Source organism: Emydura macquarii, unplaced genomic scaffold (assembly GCF_026122565.2).
Source record: "Emydura macquarii macquarii isolate MOO-44397 ecotype Brisbane River unplaced genomic scaffold, CSIRO-AGI_Emac_v2 contig_383, whole genome shotgun sequence".
NCBI classification, from domain to species: Eukaryota; Metazoa; Chordata; order Testudines; family Chelidae; genus Emydura; species Emydura macquarii.
This window is the reverse complement of record NW_027130520.1, coordinates 10587835-10611793: the sequence shown is the minus strand read 5'-3', so window position 1 is coordinate 10611793 and position 23959 is coordinate 10587835. Positions and strand designations below refer to the sequence as shown.

Sequence of the window (23959 nt, the reverse complement as noted above, 5' to 3'; positions counted from 1 at the left end):
ATTTTTCAATGTAAGCAATGTTTATTTTCCCAAATCACACTGCAGGTGAATGAGAGTAGTGAAAGTTTGTTCTTTCCAAAACGACTGACATTAACTTTATTGCTATCTAAATGGAATACATAAGGGGATAAATTGCTTTTATTATTATTGTGAGAGAGCACAACATTACCATAAAGCTGGAACGCTAACATTAGAACAATGAGAACAACAACAGACAGTACTTATATTATTTTCCACTGTTGACCATAGACTACTCTCACAATTCAAGGCCAAAGCTTTCATTCTATATTCATTTATTCACACTGAACACTCATTACAGCTGTTATGAGCTCATGTGTAAATTCCTCTCTCAATTACACCAGGGTAACCACAGCTGTAATCAATAGGGTTGCAGTGGTGCAATAGAGGAGGATTTGGCCCATATTTATATATTTCACATATGCAAAATATAAGTGTTTACGCTGACGATGATGATAATAATCATAGGAAGAAGAAAAACCTATAATGAATCGAGGGTTATGTTACTATCTCAGTAACATTAAATAAATTACACGTTCATTCTTACAAATAATACAATTATGGTATTGTATGACATGTAAGAATTAACACTGAGAAAAATGTCAATGAATAATTATATACAAAAAATCCATTGCCCACTCATTTGCCATTTTTATTCAGGTCACAATATTTATATCAACATGATCCCAACAATATCCATTTAATATTAAAACTAAACTAAAATGTTTCAAGTGTTTCTTTCTAAAACAAACAGGATTTCAGCATGAATTAAACTGAGTAAAAGAGCATGAAAGTTTTTGTTACTGGGCTGTAATCTTTTTACTTTTCTGGTAGGCACAGTGTAACTTGAAATTTACAAAATGGAGGAAAAACAGCACTGTATTATGTAAGTTATTTATTTTATATAGGTTTTTTTTAAACCTGGCAACAAAAGCAAAACAGATGATTACTTTTTTATTCTCTCTCCCCTTAAACTGTTACAGAAGTGCATTATGCTACAGGACAAGAAAAAGTTACTCAACCTGTGCAGTAACGATGTTCCTTTGAAATCTGTCCCCCTATGCGTGCTCCATTGTATGTCTGTTCTTGCGCTGCTGATCGGAGAACTTTGATAGCAGTGTCCATTGTGTCTTGCACATGCGCAGTCTCCCCTCGTAGTGCACCTCCTTCAGGAACCCTGAAAGATGGAGCCACGATGCTCGCCTCATCACCACCGCTGTGGAGATGGTCCTAGTTATCATATCAGCCATGTCAAGGGGCAGTGGTGGGGCCATTGTTGGCACCAACTGCCCCACTTGGACGATGGCCTTGAAAGCGTCCAGAGAGGCTTTTGGCAATTTCTCAATAAAATCATTGAGTCTATTATAGTTAGTGTAATCGTACTTTGCTAATAATGCCTGGTAGTTGGCAATTATTAACTGCAGGGAGGCTGATGACTACGCCTTCCTGCCAAAAAGGTCTTGGCATTTCCAGTACTTATAGTATGGTGTGTTTCTTGTTGTAGTGTTGCCAACCGTGGGAGTTGACTACATCCACCATGATGGAGTTGGGTGGTGGGTGGGTAAAAAGAAACTGAGTTCCTGATGGGGATGTAATACTTTTTGTCTGCCCGCTTGCAGGTCGGTGCTACCGAAGTTTTGCCAGACAACCTTGGCCGGGTCCCGGACGGCCTGATTTACTGGCAGGGCAATTTTTGAGGTAGCTGAGGCATATAGAATGTCTATCAGCTCATGATGGGTGTCCTGCATCTCCTCCAGGGGTATACAGAGGGTGTCAGCTACCCTTTTGGCCAACTCCTGAAACTGCCTGCAGTCATTCACTAAAGATGGTGGTGACAGCAGGACTGCATCATGGGGGGGGACAAGGAAGATACAGCCTTAGGCATGGCCTCTTCCTCCACCTCACCTTCTTACTCTTGGACATCTTGAACCAAGGCTCAGGATGCTGCATCCAAAGAAACATGCCTGGTGGGATCCTGGGTCATACTTGGTACTCCTGAGGCCGGTTGCCCAGTGTGCTGCCTTGGGATCCCAATAAGGCCATTACAGTGGCTTAGGGCCTGGTGGAGATGTCCATGGATGCCCATACCAGGATGGCAGCAGTGCCATCTAGCAGTACATGCCCAGACATTGCTGGTAATGGGTCCATATGGAGCCTGGGAGGAGCACACAGAAGTCTCATCTTCCTCACTCTCTGATCTCTCGCTCGACAACGGCGGGGCAGGATATAACTGAGGGGAACTGTCCATTGATTGGCTTCCATATGATTCCAGAGCTCCAGAAATGATGTGTGGAGTCAGGGCCTTTAAAAATTGTCTGGTCTTCAGCCTGCTGGCAGTGTGTCAATACCGATCGCCCCGGCGTCCATGGCAGTGCCAGTGATAGGGATCTCGCCCATACTGACCTCTCCGGTACTGAATGGGACGATGTCACTGGCAGTACTGAAATGGAGTCACATACCGGGAGTGTTTTAGGATATTTGTCCTTGTCCTTGTCCTTGCATACCGGGGCCTCAGTGCCCATGCCAAAAGGGTCCATGGGCGTATCAGCAGTACCTGATGGTCTGTGGGAGGCCTAGAACCGGATGGACTCGGTGCCAAGGATACAGAGCAAGATAGAGATCACTTTCGGTTATCCCTGGACTTGCTATGAGGGTTCCCGACACTTTTCCTCAAATTATGAGGAGTCCTCTGACCGTCTTTTCAACCCTGCTATCCTTTGATGTAGAAGGTTGTGGGGAAGATTCACGCTCATCGGAGGGCTATGTTTGGAGAGCCACCTCCATAAAGATGATCTTCTGGTGAAGCACTCTGTCTTTGTGAGATCTTGATCTAAGCTGTTGGCAGAGGGAGCACTTGCTTTGATTGTGACCCTCGCCCAGACAACAAATGCACTGAGAGTTCTTGTCTGTGACCAGGATTGCCTCGCTGCAAATGCCACACTTCTTGAAGTCCAGAGAGCCAGGCATACCCTTGTCCAGGGGAGTCATCCCCACCTGCACCAGGAAAAACACACAAAGTCTCTTCTTTTCTTTCTGTTTTTTCTTTTCTTTTTAAATAGATACAGCCAAATAAAGATAAGAGAAGCACAGTGGAGGTTTGCAAAGTAAAAAAATCTTACACTTGAAAAGGAACTTAATGATCCACTTAACAGATTGCTAAATGCTCCATCTCTAGCCACGTCTGACTGAGACGAAACTGAGGACGGTTAGCCCACGTGCGCTGGCTACCCTCAAGACACAGCACGAGGGGAGACGGCGCATGTGTGGGCACAATGGACACTGCCACCAAAGTTCTCTGATCAGGAGCACAGGAATCAGACATGCCTACAGTGGAACACCTTAGGGACACAACTTGAAGAAGAAACGTGTTGTTCCTCAGTGTCTTCTCATTAAGATTTCACCATTATTGAAGTAAATAGGCTTGGATCCTCTGCACCCTTTGCAGTGGACAGGATTTAATGGCCTGGCACGTGTAAAAATCTGTAGCAGTCAGCAATGTTGTGTCAGGAAAGGGTTCAGTTACCAAAATAAATAAATAAATAAATAAATAAATATGTTTAGTAGCCTGTAAAGGAAAGATGCCTAACCTACTGCAGCACATATGGCCATGTTAGCAACTAATCAGGAAGCAGTGGACAGCATATAATTTTATAAAATTAAATCCACAGAGCCACTCTTATTTGCTTCTCCTCTGACACACAGAAATTGTTGAGCTTCACAAGTAGTTCAGAGCTGTTTTGGTTGGACTCTGCTTTCAATCAACCTTCCAGTTACCAATGAAAGGAGCCTGTGGCATTCTTTTATAGCACATTGGTTTCTAGAGCTGATGGGAGAAAAACAATTCTGTTTCACAGCAAACTTCCAAAATTTGTTTTCGTTCTGCATTTAGAAGGAAGTTACTGTGCTAGATGTCAATCTCTTCCTGCCTTGGACTCAAAAAAAGTTTCTAGGAAATAGATTCGTCTCCATAAAACATTACAACTTTATTCTGACCACACGTAGAGTTGCCAGTTCTGTTTGCTGTTACAGATGGGTCTGAACAAGAACTCGAACTATGATCCTTCATACACTTTGTGGAGACGAGTCAAAGTTCAGACACAAATCCAGATGTGAATTTCAAGATTAAAGACTTGCTGTAAGAGACAAAATAAGCCTCAAATCTGAACTCTCCTGTCCCAAACTCCATTGGTTTAAAAATATGGACTCACGCTCAGATCTAAGTTTTGCACTCTGAGCCCGTCTCTAGCTGCTTTTAGTTTACAGTCATGCTTTATTCTAGGATTTAGATTATAATACTTACAAAAAATATTTAAACACTTTAGGAGTACTTCTATTAAACACTCGTCTGTGTTGCTGTCTTATTCCCAGTAGCCATTTTAGGAAAAAACAGTTTCCAAGAAGAGAACCTTATTTTTGTGTGTCTATAATTGTATACCCATTGGTTGCATGCCCAAACACTACATTTATAGGAACGTTTGTGAATGAAGACAATCAATCAATTGCTACTTTTGTACATGCAGGTACCCATTTGCCTATGAAAATATATTATTTGCTCATGCAAATTGGTGCGTGTCCATACAAGATTTCCTTGAGCAAAATTAAAGACCAGACTGAGACTAACTGAAATTTCTACTCAAATGTCTTAAAACATTAACAGCAATGCAACAGTTTAGTTACAAATGCTGGCAAATTTCAATGTTTTAAACATTTTAACTTTAATTGTTACATGTCAATGATCACACAATACAATGCTACCATTTTACCAGTCTTTGGACAGCTTGGTAGAAAGAGGTCAGTAGGGTAATATCTTTTATTGGACCACCTTTTGAGTTTACTCCATGTAAGCTTGATAGCTCGTCTCTCTCACTAATGGAAAATGGTCCAATAAAACATACTACCTCATCCACCTTGTCTCTCTAATATCTTGGGACCAACATGGATACAACACCACTGCCTACAACTTGGTAGAAAGGTTTTCATGTGTTTCCATGACAGTACAGAGGGGACATACAGTAAGGTAAGAAGAACTGTCATTCAAATTAAACCATTCAGTACACTACTGGTATAAAATTAATGTGCAGACTTTGTTAATTCTCAGGCCGGAATAAATAATCATTAAAAAAAAACCTGAATTTTGCTAAACTAAATGCTTTTTAGTGAAATTGAAATGGCATGGATATATGAGAGGCAAATGACAAAAAGAACTAGTTGTTTAAAATTCTCACAGCCCAGATCTCCAAAAGAAACTTAAGTAACTTAATCCTGGCATGGAAACTGAAAGCTCTGTGCACTGATATTTGTGACATTCTAATGTGTAAGCATTTTGGTGCACGTCAAGTATAAACATATGGAAAACTACAAGCCACTTACACCATCTTTTAGTGCTTTTACCATCCTAGAGTTAAGCCTTTTAAATTCCAGTTAACTAACATGATTTTAATTAATTTGCCTATTTTAAAAATAACTTCTGATGACTACAGGAGTACAGCAGAGAACTTCGGTAACAGCATGCAAATAGAAGTAGGAAGAAAAAGAACAGGATGTAAACATTTAGAGTCTTGTGGCTTTTTTAATACTCAATTGCTATACCTTAGCCCAAGTTCTTGTTTTCATTGATTAACTGGAGGATTTTAAAAAGAACAGAATGTATCAAAATTCCAACCATCTACACAACAAATATGAAGAGATGTACATAAAAGTAAGTAACCTGTGTACAAAAAGAAAATCTGTTGATCTGTTGCAGGAAACATTAGCCCATTCGATTCTGTCTGGCAGTTTACTAAAACATGCTTTGCCTGGTGAACAAAGCATGGATCCATCAGTTCATTCTAAAGATCATTTGAACATGTATTCTTATCAAGGAGGCAAATTGTATAAAACACAAAGCGTCACAAAAATCAAGTTATTGGGCAAAGAGAAGAGAAATTTTGAAGAAAAAAAGTTGCTTGGCAAAACCTAGAGTTCCAAACACATGAAACACAATCATGGCTACTGTGATCTAATCATTAATAATAAAGAGCAACTATGGGAGAGTCAGAGAGATACCCAGAAGAACACAAAATTGGCATGGCATGATCATGGCAATGAGAACATATGGATAAAGGAGCAGCAGGAATGAGTGAAGAAACCCCAAATACACTAGACCAGACCCTCAGCTGACTTCAATGAATCTATGAAAATTTACACCATCTAGAAATCTGGTCCAAATGTTTGAAAAGCCAAACGGGCAACTCTGAATTGGTTTCAGTGATCAATAGGAAGCCAAGATTGATCCATTTACTTCTTGAAATAAGAGAATAGTCTCATCTCTGCATCATAGATTTCCAGCTACATGGAAGCCAGATCCTCAGCACAGCTACAGCCACTTTACCAGAATGATGCAAAGGGACTTTAAAAGCTGCCCTAAATGGGGAGGTAATGATTCCCTTGATATGAAGGATTCTGGGTTTTCTTACATGGCTCTCCTGGAACCCAGCACAGGGTGTGTGATGGGGCCAACTAAGTGGGAGTATTTCAGAGCTCCTAGGGGACTGTTCTAGTTGGCAACTCACCACTTTTGCCTCCTCATACTCAGCATAAATTTGTCTCATTTTGGCTAATTTGTGCAGATTATCCTAAATTTGCATCTCCTCTTCCAGGGTTTCTGCAATATTTGACAAAGGAAGTCACTGAAAGCCATATCCCACCATTAATTTTTAAGCTTAACTCCCAATGATTTATCCGGAGTTGTGCACATGGTGCAATAATAGAAAATTGTCCCTTAAATGGGATTTGGGATTAAAGTGATGTAGTGTCACAATTAATTGATATTAGTAAACTGATCTGCAAACAACGGAGATAGGGCAAGAAAAGGAGAGTGCGTAGTCAATGAAAACTCCAGTATTTCTAGCCTGGGGATAAAAGTGTATGCTTGAGACCACTGGTTATAAATAATAATAAGCCTACCTATATATTTTTAACAGTTAAGGGATATCTAAATTAAACCAAATGAGAGAAAAAAAACTCCTAAATTTTGCTATTCCTCTTCCTGATTGACTCGTTCAGAAAGGCTGGAGAAGAGACTGGCACTTTGCTGGTGACAAGTTGTAATGTCGTTAAAGATACACTGAGACATTACTTAAATAATTGGGTAGGAGAAGCAGGTAGTACAGAATACCTTGGCAATTAGCAAAGATGAAAAAGGAAGTTGAGAATAGATGACATTTGTATTTAATCCAGGAGATATTCCCCATGATTCCTGAGTTGGGAGGATTCTCCCATCAAAGTTAATAGCCACATTCCCTTCAAAGCCTCAGGTTGTGCAGACTTTCTTTTTAGCTGAGGAAGGCTGGCTATGACTCCTTTCAGAGTTCATCGGTGCTCTGACAACTCACGTAAAGAAGCTTCAACTATAAAAGTCAGAGCCTGTTTGCTTTCTCCTCTGGAAATTCATTTTTAAAACAATCACCACCACAATCTGACTGCCTCTGCCTGCAGCATTCAAATACCACTTGGAAAAACTGAACCTGCCAACAATGAATGAGTACACAGGGATGGGGTAAAATAGCATGCAGATTACATTTGTCTGTGCTAGACATATTTTATGAATGAAAGTGTTTTAATATGAATTTTATGAATGAAAGTGTTTTTATAGAGAGCTCACTGACGCCGAAAGTCTCACCCACCGTGCCACCGAAAACGGTCAAACGGCGGCAGGGTTTCGGCGGCGGGCATTGATCCCTCCACGCAACCCCGCTGCCGCCAAAAGTGTTCCCCCAGCTTATTTACCGAGTTCCACTCGGGCCAGGTACAGTCAAGTCAAGCAGTACTTGACCTGACTGTACCTGACCTGAGTGGTACTCGGGGGGAAAAAAGGGTTGAGAACCGGTGGCTTAGACAATCCTTGAAAAACAGAGGTTGGAGGATCTTTGGGAAAGATCCTTCTCAAATATGTTATCTTTACAACACATTCCACACACATGCTGTACTTCTGCTATTCAGCCAGTAACTAGCCTTTAGTGCCACAGACAGGCAAAGTGGTCTGACCGTGATCAAAAAATAAACTTCACAAAAGGCCAAATTTTCCAACACTGACTTTGGGGGAGTCTGTGACTTTGAGTAGCGTCAGAAGTAAGGTGTGGTAAGTGGGTGTACTGCCCCAGGACAGAGTAGGGAAACCCCTGTGATTCCAAGTCACAATTCCCTCTATGGTTCCCTACTTGTGCTAGAGGTGGGACGGTTATCTTCTATTGGCCAAGAGCAACATTATTTGCTTCTCACTGCTGCCTCTGCCAAAGTTCTACCTATTCCCCACCCTGCTTGTAAACTCTCCACCCACTTGCTCCAGCTGAGGAACAGTAGCCATAAGGAATCAACTCTCTGCCTGAACTCTGACTGGCACAGCAGGGCTCCCATTTAACTTTAAGAAATAATCACTGCGTACAGACTGTGATTCGTAAGTTCTGGTGAAGCTTTGTGCACTAGTGGAGCCCCCCAGGGAAATTCCTTCTACTGCTCCATGGACCCTGATTTTACTCTGTTTTCACACCTGTAATGGCCCAACATTGTTTACTGCAATGGATTTCTTTTCACAACACCCCTATGAGGTGAGGGGGATGCTACTGTCCCCATTTCACAGACAGGGAACTGAGGTACAGAGAGAATTAAGGTCAAGTGTTCACAGGCAACCTTCATTCTAGCATTTCCTAACTTTTGAGTGCTTCACTTTGCAACCCTAAGATGCCTTTAACATATTTTGTGGGTGTAATTACTCTGTTTATTTTATTTTTTTTAAATCTAACTGAAAGAAGAGACATCCTATCACATATAACCATCCTGACCTTTATCTGGATCATCAGCAGGGGTGGAACATTTAGATTCACAGAACTCTCTCTGCCACTCGAGTTAAGGGATTACGTGATAGCAGCAGCAAGTTGCCATGTTCTGAGTGGACCAGTGCTAGAAAAGGATGACGCACACACTTTGTCAGAGGGTTTCACAAATATTCGGTGACAGCAGAGAAATGGTGAGACTCAGGAACCTTGGGTTCTACTCTAGGCTCTGGAAGGCAGTGTGTCGGGGGGCAGGCGAGGGGAGGGAGAAATAGACTCTGCTTTAATCCCCTCCAGCAAGACACAGTACCATTCCTGTCCCATGTCTCTCCCATCCAAATCCTTGTCCTCATTCCAGCCTCCCCCTTGAGGCTCCTTGCCCAGCTAGTCCCAGTCTTCAACACTGCTGGTTCCTCATCTGATCTGATCTCAATTCCCTACCCCCAGACCATCAAACCATCCCAGTTTCCCCACTTACCTCCCAGTTTCCTTGCCCACCAGTCCCAATAGCCCTTCACCCCCAGTTCCCAATTGTCACTCCCTCCTCCCCCTAGTCTAGCATTTGTCCCCTCTGTTTCAGTCAGGCTACTTCCTTCTCCAGGCAGCTTGGATGCCTACTGAGGCCAGTCTCCCTGCTCTGAGTTCCTGTGCCACAGCAACCCCTCACAGCCAGAAGGAGCAGTTGCAGGAAGAGTACAGCTCAGCCCCTGAATAGCCCTGAACCACTGCATGATCAGTACAGAGAGCATCTTCAGCTGCCCAAGTATAACAAGTCTCCAGTGAGCCTATGAGAACTGAGGTTTTTCTAAACTTTGTTCTCAGAAACAGCTGAACTGCTTTAGATGTAGCTTCCCAAGAAAAGCCAAGATAGCCTGAGGCAGACATCCAGCATGGAAATTTTCAACCTGAACAATTAAAGTCTGGCAAAGGTATAAGCAACTGAAAACAGGGTCACAGAATAGGAAGCATCAGGCAGTCGTAACTTAGCAGTGCTACAATCTGTGCCTATAATATTTCCAGACTGAGGAACAGTATATGCCACTCTCTGAAGTAGCCCAGAGAAGGCGTTACAAGATTGTTATAGTGAGAAGGAGATGGTTCCATGGTCAACATTCATGCAGATTTTATTCTTTTTTTTAAACAGGACTTTAAATAAATGGGTCCACAAGTCAATGCCATGTGATGGCCCCATCAGTACAAAAGGACCTACAGCCTGTGGATCAGGCCACTAGGGAATTCCCATGACCATAAGGAGAATCCCCCTGTAGTGAAAAGCTGCTGTAATGCTACTGAAATAGCCTCAGAGTTTCCTCTCAAAACATACTCAGAATCAGAGTGGATCAGAAGTTGCTCCTTCGACTTCAGCACTCTCACCTGGGAGGTTCCTTGGGGACCTAGCCTCTCTTTCAACCTATTTAATATCGAAGTGAGATTAGTAAGGGAGACAGAATAGGCTCAAATGCCAGCAACAGGTAAACATATGGAGGCAATTGTGTCCCTCCCTAGTGGGATGGCTGAGCAGAAACAAATCACAGCTACAGGCAGTGAGGCCTCTTCAGCAGGAGAGAATATTTGTATATGCAAGCCAAACAAAGTAACATAAGCAAAAAGGGAAAACAAACACTAGCTTTCTGTGCTAGGAGGATCCTCAGAGCCAGAGGAAGGAGCCCTACGTTTCCCTCAAAGGGTGAATGGGAGTTTGAATTAACCCTTGTTTTAGCAACCAGATAGTGTTTCTGCACTTTGTCACCACTCATATTTCTGAAGACCTCTTGGAAGCTACTATTAATAAATAATATGGCAGCTGGCTTAGTCAGCAGCACGTCTTGCCAGGTGCACATTATACCCAATCTAGGGCTCTAACCCCTGGACATTATTTCTTCTCTTGGTCCTATTAGACCAAGCATAGGGCAAGCTCAGCCTTCACTGAAAATGCTGTTCCAGCATGTTTGTTCATGTGCCTAGAGTATATATCAGAGAAGCATTTTAGACATTTAAAATAAACCAAAAATAAATGTGTTTATAACCACTTAGCATAACTAGGCATTTCTTATGCAGAAATGTAACTCGGAAATGGAGATTCTAAATAAATAATGCCATCATTAACTAGTTTTCCTTGAATACTAAGGGAATTCTTTCGGGGGCCTGATTCGCCTCTCAATTACACCAGTGAAAATCTGGAGTACCTTCACTGGCGTCAACAGTGTTTCATTGATGTAAAGCAGGTCTGAGTCCAGAATCAGACCCAAAATGCCTATAAGAGCATTTCTTAGCTCCAAGAACACTGTGCAATCTACATTTAATATAAAAACCGCCAGAGTTTTATCATTTATGACCTATATTTTAAATGCACATTCATGAGTAACCCTTGACATTATACGATAAGAGTATTAAAAGATGCCAAAGAGATAAAACAATAATGTCAGAAGGTTTAGTTTGAAGTGTAGTACATTTTGAATCAGCATATATTCTACTAATAAATTGCTATTAACCATGGTATCCATATTCTGCTACTCGTGTTCACACTGAAATAAATAAAGGGGGTTATTCAGAGTAAGGTGAAAATCAAGGAGGACTACTTCTGGACTGATATACTACTACTCTCAGTGACTAATGGTGGCAGAATCTGGTCCCTAATCATTAATTCAGATCCAGTCTCTAAAAAAACAGTAGTGATTAAAATGATTGGATAGAAGATATGCGTTTTCTTCATGTTCACTCTTTGAGCCAAATTCTGCAGACACTTATGCCCAGGAGAAAAGTTACTTGCAATTGCAGTAACATGAACTACACATATCAGGCAGCTTTACTCACCTGTGCTTCAGGCCCTTCAATAGGTAATTTTTCAAAACAAGTTTATAAATCAGAAGAATACAAGTCCATATAACTTGCTTCTATCAAGCAGCAAGAATAAAATAAAAGTCAAGTGAGATCTCACAGAAGGCATCTACATATGGATACACTATTAATTTCCTTTCATTCTAACACTCAGATAAGCAGGACTACTTCCTCCAATAACTTATTCAGACAGCTTTTTTTTTTTTCAATTTTTTTTCTAAATCTTACACTAAGACTCAGGGGTCCAGATTCTGAGCTAGTGTAAAATGGCACAACATTCATTTATTCCAGGTGAAGATCTTACCTACCGTATTCAGTTGTTTGAAGTTCAATATACAGCTAATGTCCTTTCAATTTTGCAAGAGAAGAGTATCAATGAGAGCTTTCAATTATGGGTTCCTATTAATTTGACTCCATATTAATAGTTTAATTTGGAAATAAACTACTGAATAACTGTTTCTATACAGCCAATTGAGCATGGTAGGCACTCTGCAGTAGCAATCTTATTTTCTTACTTGTCTGCAAAGAGCTTACAACTTAGGTACACAACATATAGAGGAAGGGTGGGATGCAATATTCAGCAAAGTGATTGAGCAGTGAAGGGTTAGCACGTGTAGTGGTCTATGAATTTTATTTAGTGTGTTTTTTATAATTTTTCTTTCATCTAAGTATCTAGTTAGGTTCTTATTCTGTCTCCATTGCTGTGGCCTCTGAGCACCTTATCAATCTTGTTAAAACCGCTCAAAGGTGTGGGAATTCAGGTTTGTAGGGCTTCAGAAAAAAGTGTATTTTAACGAGGGACTTAGAGGATGAAAGAATGGAGACATAGTGGGCTGGGCCACGGACGAAGGTTCAGGGCTCAGTTCTATACATTGGATTATACCACAGCCAACTCTCAATATTCCCTTCCATGCAGGCATATACAGAATAAGTACTTGTCTACACTTGAAACACTACAGCATAGACCCTACCTATGCCGATGAGAGGGATTCTCCCATTAGCAAACCACTACCCCGAGAGGCGGTAGGCAGATCAATGAAGAAAATTCTTCCTAGAGCTCTCTGCATGGGGACTTAGTTCAGTCTAACTACACCACTCTGGTGTATGGATTTTTCCAGCAATGTAGCTTGGTCGATCTAATTTTTTAGTGTAGACCAGCCCTCAGTGCAGCAGGAAATGAGTGCAGAGCCTTCTCCTGCTCCCACCCAGTTACTTCAAGGAATCCATAGCAGGGAGAGCCATGTGTAAAAAGTAAAAGATTCCACCAGTAAAAGATTCAACTCTAGGAAAAAGATTTTTGCTGTAATCAGTACCACAGATAACTCAAATTACGATCCACAAGTGGGAGACAATTTCTAATAGATTCTAATGTAATCTAATAGATTCTAACATTAGTTTTTCAGCTATTAACTTTACTATAGCAGAATATTGACAAACTCACACAGATATTCCTAGAGGAAAAAAATTTAAAAACCCAAACCACAGACCAAGACAACAACATTCCCAGGGTGCAAACAAAACAGAAATAAACAGAAAAAACATCTATTCTATTTTTTTTCTTCTGTTTCTTCTTTTGACTTAGTCTGCTACTACCACTTGTGATCCCTAAAGAAAATAAACTTTGCTTTCTCCATCACTAGGGATTTGAAAGCTGCTTTAGCTGGTCTTTTCAGTAACTCCAGCAGCTTTTAATATATCAATCATCTATTAATCATCTGGGAATGTATTTAGATCTGCATCATAAATCTTGTTTTTTCATCACAAGTTAATGCATACGACATCTTGGGACTCAGCTATCACAAAGCTAGACAACTGAATGGATTAGGTCTACATCAGCAATATCTGCACAATGGGTTCTGTAATTAAACAGTGTTAATTTATACAATGAAGGAAATACACTCAAGGAAGAGACAACCTAATCTAATGCCAAAATGTTTTAGAGGATGCACCCATGATGACAAAGCTATACACAAAAGATAGATCTGGCCACATCAAGATGTGTGTTGAAATTTAACACCACTTTTACATACCTGTAGTATTTTATAGACTTTTCTGAATTACCATCCTTATGACTAATAAAATGAGTATTTTTCTTGTAAAATGGTTTCATTCCATTGCAACCCAAAGGGTTTTACAAACAGTAGACTTGATCCCAGAACTGCTCTGCACACAGAGCTTCCATTGATTTCAATGGGACTTCCACATGCAGAGTAGCTGCAGAAGCAGGCCATAGAAATATGACATTTAATGTATGTATTGCATTAACACGTAGTGTGACCTCTTAGACTCAAAGGACTGACAATGATCCGTTTTTTAATGGAGGTGGTCTTCTAACAATGGAGTAGCAAAACTGGTTTATCACCCGGGGATATTTTGGGATAATTTCTTGCTTAATAAGGAGGGTCACTTGGATACCTTTTCACTGTATATGCCTTCACAAATAGCATCACTGAGTAAATAGCAGCCCATGACATCAGAGAAAGACCTTACTCTTCTGAAGTGTCATGGAATCTTAATTATCCCCTCAGTGCAGCAACAGCTTTGGTTTACAAGTCACTTTAGGAAGACTGCATGCACAGTAACCTGCACAGAATTCAATTTTATCTCTTTCCAGGGATATTTCCTATGCGCCACCCCCCCCCCCCCAAATGCATACTCTCCTGCAGACATGCTACTGCATGGCTCATACGCTTTCAAACCAAGTCACATGGTATTGCCCCTCTGATTCATAACCTCCTATAGAGCCTGATCAGTGGCAAAGCTCATGTTGACTTCAATGACTCCAGTGAAAGCATGATTAGGCCAGTAGTCAGTTACAATAACCTAAGAACATGGAACACCTAAGTATTTGAAATACAGTGAAGTACAGAGAATTCTGAAAATGCCACAATTCTTAAAAATATCCATTTTTTGCTGACCACTTCATTTAATATGTTATATTTTTAAAGCATGTTGTAAGTTTTCTGGAATGTGTTGATTAGCAGTTTAAGGTGATTTAGGTTTAAATATTTTTAAGGAATATTCTTGAATCTGAACAGATTCTCTGGAAAACATGAAGTGTAATTTGTTTAAAATTCTGAAACACGTCTGGCTCTAGCTACAGGGCAAAGCAGCTTTCTAGTACTTCTGCTTTTCAGAAGCGCATTATTTTGAATAACCACACTGGAACAAAAACTTACAGGCCTGATTATGCAACACTTACTCAAAGCAAGTAGTACTTAAGCATGTAGACTGTCAACTCAATGTTTTGTTTCCATACTCTGTTATTCAAACTTCACTTGAGTTTCCCAGCCAAATCATGAAGTTCATACTCTGGCAAGAGTTCCTTCAGTTCAATGAAAGTTTCGCCGGAGTATGCAGTTCTGGTCTAGGGCCCATATACATCAGTCATTAGGCTATTTAGACTGATTAAATAGCATAAGAGATGCATCTTACACATACTGCTTATTATTATTGTTAATATTATCCATCAGCTAATCATGTAGTACTTGCTGTGGGCAATCTGTCAAAATGATTTACGAGGAGACAAAATAAATACTTGAGGCTCTGCTTAGACCTTTTAAAATTTTGCCTTTTTCATTTATCTTTCAACTTTGATCAATACTAGATTTATTAGCAGACTACTACACTTAAAAACTACTCACATCTACTCTGAATGCACCATTAAACAAGTGCTTTATGTGGCTTTTCCCTACCAAGGTGCTATATTTTTCTAAAGACTTTACTGTTGTTTGAAGGGGCATGCACATCCAGATGACATACGCCTGGGGAAAGGAACAATTATGTCCCAACATTTCAGCATTTCACCTCTCCTGAGGACTTGAAAAAAGGATAGTAGGATAGAGTAACAAGAATGATTTTAAGGATTGGAAAACATGCCTTAAGACTCAAGGAACTCAGTCTATTTAGTGATTAAGTGATTTGATCAATACCTGCAGGGGAAGCCAAAATTTGATAACCAAGGGCTCTTCATTCTGGCAGACAAAGGTATAAAAAGCGCCAATATCTGGAAGTTGAACCTAGACACATTCAGACTACAAATTAGGTGCAAACAGGCCTGCCAATGGAACAGTTGAGGGGGACAAAAGGGTCAATTGCCTAGGGGCTCAGTGATTTAAAAGGGCTGGAGCAGATGGGATAGATACCAAACCTGCCTCACCTCTTCCACCTGTGGTCCTGACCACGCTCCACCCCCCCCCCCCCGACCCCTGCCCTCCCCCGCTTGCCACCACCACGTCTGTCCCCCCACCCTCAGCCTTGCTGCAAACCTCCTTCCCCCCTGAATTGTTGTTGGCAGGCCTGTGTGCAAATTTTAACAGTGAGGGTCAACAATACACAAAAAATTCTCCAGCGCTGGAACTCTTAAAATCAAAATTGGATGTTTGAACTAGAGAATATCTTTTAGAAAAACAAGAATTAAGTCAGGGATGTCCTATGGCCTTTGTTATCCAGGAGGTCAGACTAGATTATAATGGTCCCTTTTGGCCTTGGTATCTATTAATCTATAAATGGCTACCTAGCATGAACCAGATTATTCCTCTGGAATTATTAAATATAATTCTTTCCCCCACATCTTATTCTTCTAAATTAGTTGGGCTGGCAAGTTTGTTAACTACCATGCAATATATTGTTTTGCTACCCTGGCTCTAAATTTTAAAGAAACATATAACGCCCTGATTTACTCCCACACAAATGCATAAACTTGCTGTGGATCTGTCTAACCATGCCTGATGACATTGGCCTTGTATGTATGGGGAAAGGGAGAAATCTGTTCCCCTTTCATCAGCTACAGGCCCTGGAGCTGCACAAGGAGGAAGCAACACATTCCTTCCACCATCATCAGCATACCATGCATAGACCCCGATCCCCTCCCTTTTCTCCCTCCTGATGAATAACTGGAGGACACAGGAGCCTTGTAACATGGATCTCAAAGAAGGTACAGCCATTTTGCCTTATGAAGAGTAAGGTTGGTAAACTCTTCTTATGAACTCCATTCTGAATGAAGAGCTTTTAACCAACTGTCTCCTGTCTACTCACCCTGGTGCACAGCAGCTCCATTAGTTTCAGGGTGCATGGTCCCTTTGAGCTTTCCATAGTTGCTTGTCAGTCAAATGGAGAGAAGCCACCTCCAGCCCCATTCCTAAGTAGACACCAACAAGGAGCCTCCCTCCATATTACTACTAAAGCACAGAGTAACCTGAAAATAAGCTCTCTGTAGCTTGAAAGCTTGTCTCTTTCAGCAACAGATGTTGGTCCAATAAAAGGTATTACCTTCCCTACTTTCTCTCTAATATCTTGGGACCAATGTGGCTACAACAATGCTGCAAACAAAGAGCCAACTGACATTTATGGCTGACTGAACCCATGAGGAGGGGAAAGAGTTAGGTCGCAAAATGGTCCTTTCCTCGTAGGAAGCACTGGCTCCTCTGAGGAGATGTGATGCTCCTTAAAAAAGGTGATGTTGCACAAAAAGCTTGGCCACTGATTTGACCCATGATTGTCAGTACAAAAATTGTGGAATAATAATGTTAGGATTAGCAATGTATTTATTTCTCTGTGTATTTCTATTTTTACTCTGTTTTTCTTCTTTCTCCTACTTTTACAATCAGCAGATTAAAACTAGCTAACAATCCACATAGCAATTTTGTGTTTGCCAACATTAACAAAAAGGGACAAGGAACAGGAAGTCATTCCAGGATCACTTTGGTTTTGAGGGTATGGGGAAGTACACAAGGGATATTTATAAACAGAAGGAAACTTACTAATCATACTGCTGCCACCACATATAAGCACCTATAATTGTCATGGTTTCTAGCCTCTGTACAATCAGGAAGATTTGAACATAGGAAATAAAAGGTGGGTTGTATGGGAAAGAAAGTAATTGACATTGACAAGATATGGTATACTCTCCTTTTTTATGTCCCGCCTGGAATAGGGTTGGTAGATATAGAAGAAAATACATTTTAAAGCTCCCAGATTTAGAACAGGAGGGGCAGCTACTCAGCTGCCATAAAGTGTCATTGTTCTATGTAATGACAAGTTACTCCAGCTGAAGATGTGCCCCAAGAACTCCAACAAACAGGTGTGTCTGTTTCTTCTTGAAATATTCTTTCATCTGCTCCCTAATTGCAATGCCTCAGTGTCCTACTAAAGGCACCTTCATGACACAGACTTTTCAGTGTTGCAGCACAAAAAGGAAGCATGCCTCAATTCAGGTACCAGTGGCCCCTATTAAACACAACAGTTCAAGTTTCTTCTTTTAACATCCCAACAAGTTCAAAAGCACCTAGTGCCCTCCTCAGTTACTTAGCTCTACACTGAACTATATTTGGCTGCAATAGAAGTTAATTATGACTGCAAGTTGCCATCTCTAGTATTTATTTCAGTAATGTCACTAATTTAATATTTTTGCTACAATAGACAATAAATAGCAGGCTCAAGGACCAAAAAGAAAAAAAGTACATAAAGTAGTTGAAGGAAAACAATGAAAGCTAAGAGACTTCCTTGTGACTTCATAGCTGACTGGAATGTTGATAACCTTATGATTTTGCTTCTGACTGTTAACCTTAGGGAATCATTAATTCCCTAAGAAATGTCTTGGGGCATTATTAATAATGCAAGCTTTTAAAATGAATTCAACTACAATAATTATTTTAACATCTCTTTACACAGCACTAATATTCTCCAAAGTGCAGGAGATTACAAAGTGTAAATATGGAGAAGTTGTACTTTAAAAAAGAAAGTTTAACAAATTCAAATATTGCCTTAGACTATGCGTAAAATGAAGCAGTAAGAGTTAAGGAAAAGAAATGCATGGAGGCAGAAAATAAGTCTTTTACTGCCTGAGAGGAAAAAAATCTACGTGTGAACAGTACAGCTGTGAAACAAGGCATTTCCGGACAATTAACACCCAACACTCCAACCACTCATATTTCTGTTAATCTGGGCTCAGGTCTGGACATTAAAAGGAGTTTCACCTGAGTACAAATTAGACTCACTATACAAATTATAATTCTAAAAAGAAGATATTCTGTGCATATACACACACACACAAACTATTACTTCTGCTTTACATTTAGGTATCTTGGGCCTGATCCATAATCCACTGAAGTCTTTCCATTAAATTCCATAATCTTTGGGTCAGGCTTTTTAGGAATAAAATACATTCATTAATGTTTGAGAGCTACTTAGGTACTACAATGGTGAGTACAATAGAAGTGCCTACAATTAAATAATTTTAGCCTTGACTGTTAGTTGTATAAACAGGGGCTTTTTTAATGTTTTGAAGGATTCTGGTAATTCCTAGGATTTAAATAAGTTTTATGACCCCAGCTCAAAGACAATCAAATGCAGGGTCCAGCTCAAGGTTGGCTAATCCCAAAATTTTCCTCCATAGTTTTCACTATGTTGTCAGCATAGGTAACACAAGCTGTTCTTCCCTGCTGTACTTCTCTTCCAGTCTTGTGGAGCAGTCAGCAAAGGGGCCTGTGCAATTCAACTTTCACATTATTGCCTCCTCATAAAAAAGGAGCAAACCAGCACAGCATGGAATAGCGGTTTATTCACATGCACTCTGATTGGCTTGCAGAAGGCCACAGATTAGGATTCCTTTGCATTTTTCTTTTTTGATAGGTGAAGGAGAAAAAGGGAGTCAGGGGAAATAATTACACTACAGTCCTCTTTTCCCATCTGCAACCCACACACCACATCCAGAACAACAGTAATTAATAGCATTAAGACTACACAGAGCAAAGGTAGCAAAATTTGAGGCCTAAAGAACTTTAAAATCCCTCTAATTTTTACAGGCTACTAGTTAAATAAATTAGGCCTAACCAGAAAATATTTAAGCATGTGCACGTTTGTTTTCATGAGTCCCACTACAATTCATTTAATGTGCACAGACGTGTGCGTTTCGAATCAAACCATTAAATTGATAAGTCTCCATCATGCTATCTAATGGAAAAATACCACAGACTGTCCACAAATAAATTGGCAATACAAGGCATCTCCCTACCAGATCTTTCACAAGTCAGGAGCCTAACAGGAATATTTTCATAAACAATTTCCGTGCAATTCCACAGAAGTATTCCAAAGTATTATTTTTTCCATTATTAAATCAGTTCAGTAAAATAGATATCTGATTTACAATCTTCAAATAACACCCCTCATATGAAAGGAAAAGTAGATCCTGAAATCCTTCTCAGTTTAAACAACATAAGGCCTATATATGAAAGAAAGTGAAATAAAACTGGCTACCTTATAGATTAATAAAATAAACTGAGTTTCATCCCAAATTCTCTAATGTTACATGAGTAACAAACATCACTTAAAATGATTTTATGCATATGTTAAATAGATCTCATCATGCTTATTAAGTTAAATATCACTATTTCATTTTCTGAGATAAAAATATTTTAGTTTAGCCTTAGCAAGATATTCCCCACTGACAGACATTTAATGAAGAGAGCACTTCTCAACTATATAAACACACTGTATATTTCTTTCATATTAATAAACAATGAAGAATGTTATAATGCAGAAAGTAAAAATGTTACTGGATTAAATCTTAGTAACTACATTTTTGCTGCATTATAACATTTTTATAATGTAATTTGATTTTTTTTAAATACAAAAACAGCTTAGTCTTCCTATTTGCTTTTTAGTTTTCATTTTTTACTATTTTGGTTGCAGTTTAGTCGGTTGAAGTTTTTGTGCATTAATATAGTTAAACTCCCCCTTTGATAATGATGACTACAGAACAATAGCACCACTGGTGTAGTCATCTCACCAGATATGCATATTTCAGGAGGCTGCTCTACTGAGAATAAATGAGCACAGTGCAAAAGTGCATCTCCGCTGGAACATGCGAGCAGAGAAAGAGATACATAGTCTCTGATGAGATCAGTAAGCAGCCTCTCATTAAGGAATCTGAAAAGATCAGGGGACCTCTTAAGATAGCAAACAAATGAGGATGAGAAAGTCTTGCTGACAGCTGAGGCATCTCAATTTCCTCCAAGGGAAATGGGCTAATCTATAAGAAGTTATCGGGTGGAAATTAAGTTGTGGAAACTGCCGGGACAGACACTGCACGTTCTCCTACAGACAATCCTCTGGATTTCGCAAGGAGAGGGAAGGAAATCCATGACATAAGGGTTCAGAATCACACACAGCTTCTGCTATATCACCTCCCCAGGGCTTCCTAAGCATCAGATGCTACTCCTTGTTCTCAGAGTGTGAGCAAATGAAGCAACCAAACACCCAACTTTAAAGTTACATGTAACATACCTATTGCAGCTCCCAGCCACACGCTCACAAAAGGCTGAACCTGGACATATCCCTCCTGGATTCAACCACACATGGCACACCCCAGCCCCTTGCCAGGAGGACAGCGAGCCACCCGCCCGCCCCTGGGAGCCGCGGGGTGCGCGGAGGTGAGGGCTGGGCTGGGCTGTGTGTGTCGGCACTGCAGCGTCTCAGTGGCTGCGCTCAATCCCCGTCAGCTCTCATGCAAAGTAATCAAACCCGCAAACGCTGCAGTTGAGAGAGGCTTATTAAGGAGCCTATTTCTGCCAAGCGCAGAGGGGGGCAATGCTCCGAGCACCAGTCCGGCCAGCTGCCGGCAGCACCCACTCCCCTCAGCACCGCCGGGCACCCTCCGGCACTCACTCCCCCGGGGCATCCGTGCCCCTGCCCAGCACGCCCGGGGCAGGCAGACCCGCTCAGCAGCAGCAGCAGCGGCGGCATCTCAAGGGCACCTGGAGCCGAGCGCCCCTCTCCCGCGGCCGGAGCCGGCTGGGGGCAAAGGCTCCCGAGCACCCACCCAAACTTACCTGGCGGCCGGGGAGCGCTGCGCCTGCTGGCCGGGTCCCGCGCAGCGTGGGGCGGAGGGGGGGGGGCCGCGCACGCTCGCTCGCCGGGCTCGCCTCAGCCGGCGCCTCTGGGCTGCAGAGCTGCCGGCGGCTGGCAAGCGCGGCCAGGCATGCTCAGTTCTCTGACCCCCTCGGCGGGCCCTACCATTGAGACGGGTACGGGCGGGGGGGGAGGGCAATACCAGAGCCATCTGGACGCTACCAATCAGAGAAGCTAAAAATAGGCTCTGTCAAAAACAGAAAGCTGCAGCCGGCGGGGGCCGCGACGCTGCGCGGGAGGGGCTGCGCTGCGCTGCGCTGCCTGGCGGCGCAATGCAGCTCGGAGGTGCCGGGCGGGTGACCAGAGAGCAAAATTCGGGACTCCTTTCCCGCCAGGGGAGGACGGGTTATAGCTGCCTGCATGAGACGAGCCCTAGCTCTCGGGCGGCCGGGATAGCGCTGGGCTGGGCTGGGCTGGGCTGGCCGTCCTCTCTCCGCCGGCCCGGCGCAGCAAACCCAGCGAGGACGGGCCCGGCCCCCCTGCGGTTTCGCTTGCGCAGCGGCGGGGAGTTTTCTCACCTTGACAGGTGTCTTTGCAAAGCCGCCGCCGGCAGCTGCGTGTAACCCTGGGGCCCTTCTTCTGCCCCAGGACCAAGGAGAGCGGCCCCGGCTGTGACTCGTGTAGGCAGGGACGGGGGTCAGTGCCAAGCACCTCCCTCTTGGGCTGGAAGCCTCTGCTGCGTGTCCGGCGGGGAGAGGTTAGATTTCACACTTACAGGCAATGCCCCTCCGGCAAACCATCCCAGCCCTTAACACTCCCCTGCCCTGTTCTTTAATTCAGAGCACCTTGGCTTGTCTAAGGGCCAGGCCCTGGGCCCTTCCAGGAGGGACTGGCAGCAGAGCCCCCTGTCTCTGGTGGGCGAGGGGAGGCACGTGGGCATGATGGTCCCTTCTCTCTCACCAGCCACCTCGCAGAGGTTCTGTAGGGACCAGGATCGGTGGGAGAGGGGGAAGGGGAGACAGCCACTCCCCGCAGCATCCCATCACTAAATCCACAGGCAAACCCTGCACCAGTCATTATTAATTTAAACATATTCCCCACTCCCTGTTGTGAATTCCTTTTCCCCCAAAGTGGGGAAGGGGCACTTCACGGAAGGCTGTTTGCAGGGCATTTCCTAGCATCAGGGCTCCATTGGCTCACATTATACCATCATCCCAGGATGGAAGGTAACAGATCACATGCACTCTCTCTAGCTCTCAACTCCCTCTCCCCTCCCCTGCCAAGTTTCTAGGCAAATTGCTTTAGGAAACTATTTAAAATAAATTAAAAATAACCTGAAACCCAACAAGGTTGGGATGCACTTAAAGAGTGAATGGTAATATCCTGCCTGTAATCGGATGATAAATTGTGTCATACTGTTCAGCCACTAGGTGCCACTGTGTGAAAGATACCTGATTTAAAAGAACCTCAGTCATACCTGGCAGAGTACTGGAGGATTTTACGATGAACACATCTGGTGTGTATAAGCAAGTCCTGTAAACCAGGCCATATCTGGAAGAGAGACATGACATTGTGTCAGGAGTAAACTAAGAACAGAGAAAAAAGGAACAAAGCAACAAAGGTTGCAGGATCTCATCAACCTGCCACTCTTCACCATGGACTGACTGGAAGCAGTATTTTACAAGGTTTTGAGTTGCCAACAAACTGAAGATATACAGGTATCGTCTTTAATTTATGCTATAGGAAAGCAAGCAGAGCATATATTTAAATCCTTTTAATTTACTGAAAGTCTTTAAGATGTCTATGAAAGGATTCTGGCCATGTTTGATGCATACTTTATACCTCAAAGAAATGTGGTTTATGAAAGAGTATGTTTTCGCCATAGAATTCAAGAACCAGGGGAAATGTTGAATGTTTATAAGAGCTCTGCATGCATTGCTGAAAACTGTGATTTTGGAACTGAGAAAGTAAAAGCAATTTGACAATTGAATGCACCAAGTAATGTACCAGAATTGAGAGGTATACTGGGGATGGTAAGTTACCTTGACTGATACCTGCAGACCTTTTTACAGTGACAAAACCACTAAATGAATTCTTAAAGTCCAACACATCTTGACTATGGGGGCCAAATCAAGAAATTGCTTTCAAAAAGGTAAAAAATTATCTCAACAGCTCCAGTTCTGAAGTACTGTAATATGAACAAACCACAATGGTCAAGGCAGATGCAAGCAGCTATGGCCGATGTGGTGTATTGTTGCAACAACATGGTTCTGAGTGGAAGCCAGTCGCATTTTGCTCTTGCACACTTATAGAAGCAGAAAAATTATATGCACAGATTGAATAGGAATGCATGGCAAGCATATGGGCATGTGAGAACTTTTACAGATATCTGAATGGACTGGATTCATTTACACTAATAACAGACCACAAACTGCTTGTAACTC

At 41.9% G+C, this 23959-nt stretch overlaps 1 protein-coding gene across 4 annotated transcripts in view; it reads right to left on the bottom strand.

Annotated features, from left to right (window-relative positions):
- OXR1 (oxidation resistance 1) overlaps positions 1-23140 on the bottom strand; it is a 443668-nt gene extending 420528 nt beyond the window's left edge. For all 4 annotated transcript variants that reach the window (XM_067537380.1, XM_067537382.1, XM_067537381.1 and 1 more), the window contains exon 1: positions 22993-23140. In XM_067537380.1, the coding sequence (XP_067393481.1) occupies positions 22993-23081 (89 nt within the window). In that variant the 5' untranslated portion in view covers positions 23082-23140. The remainder of the gene's footprint in view (positions 1-22992) is intronic.
- Positions 23141-23959: the final 819 nt, after the last annotated feature.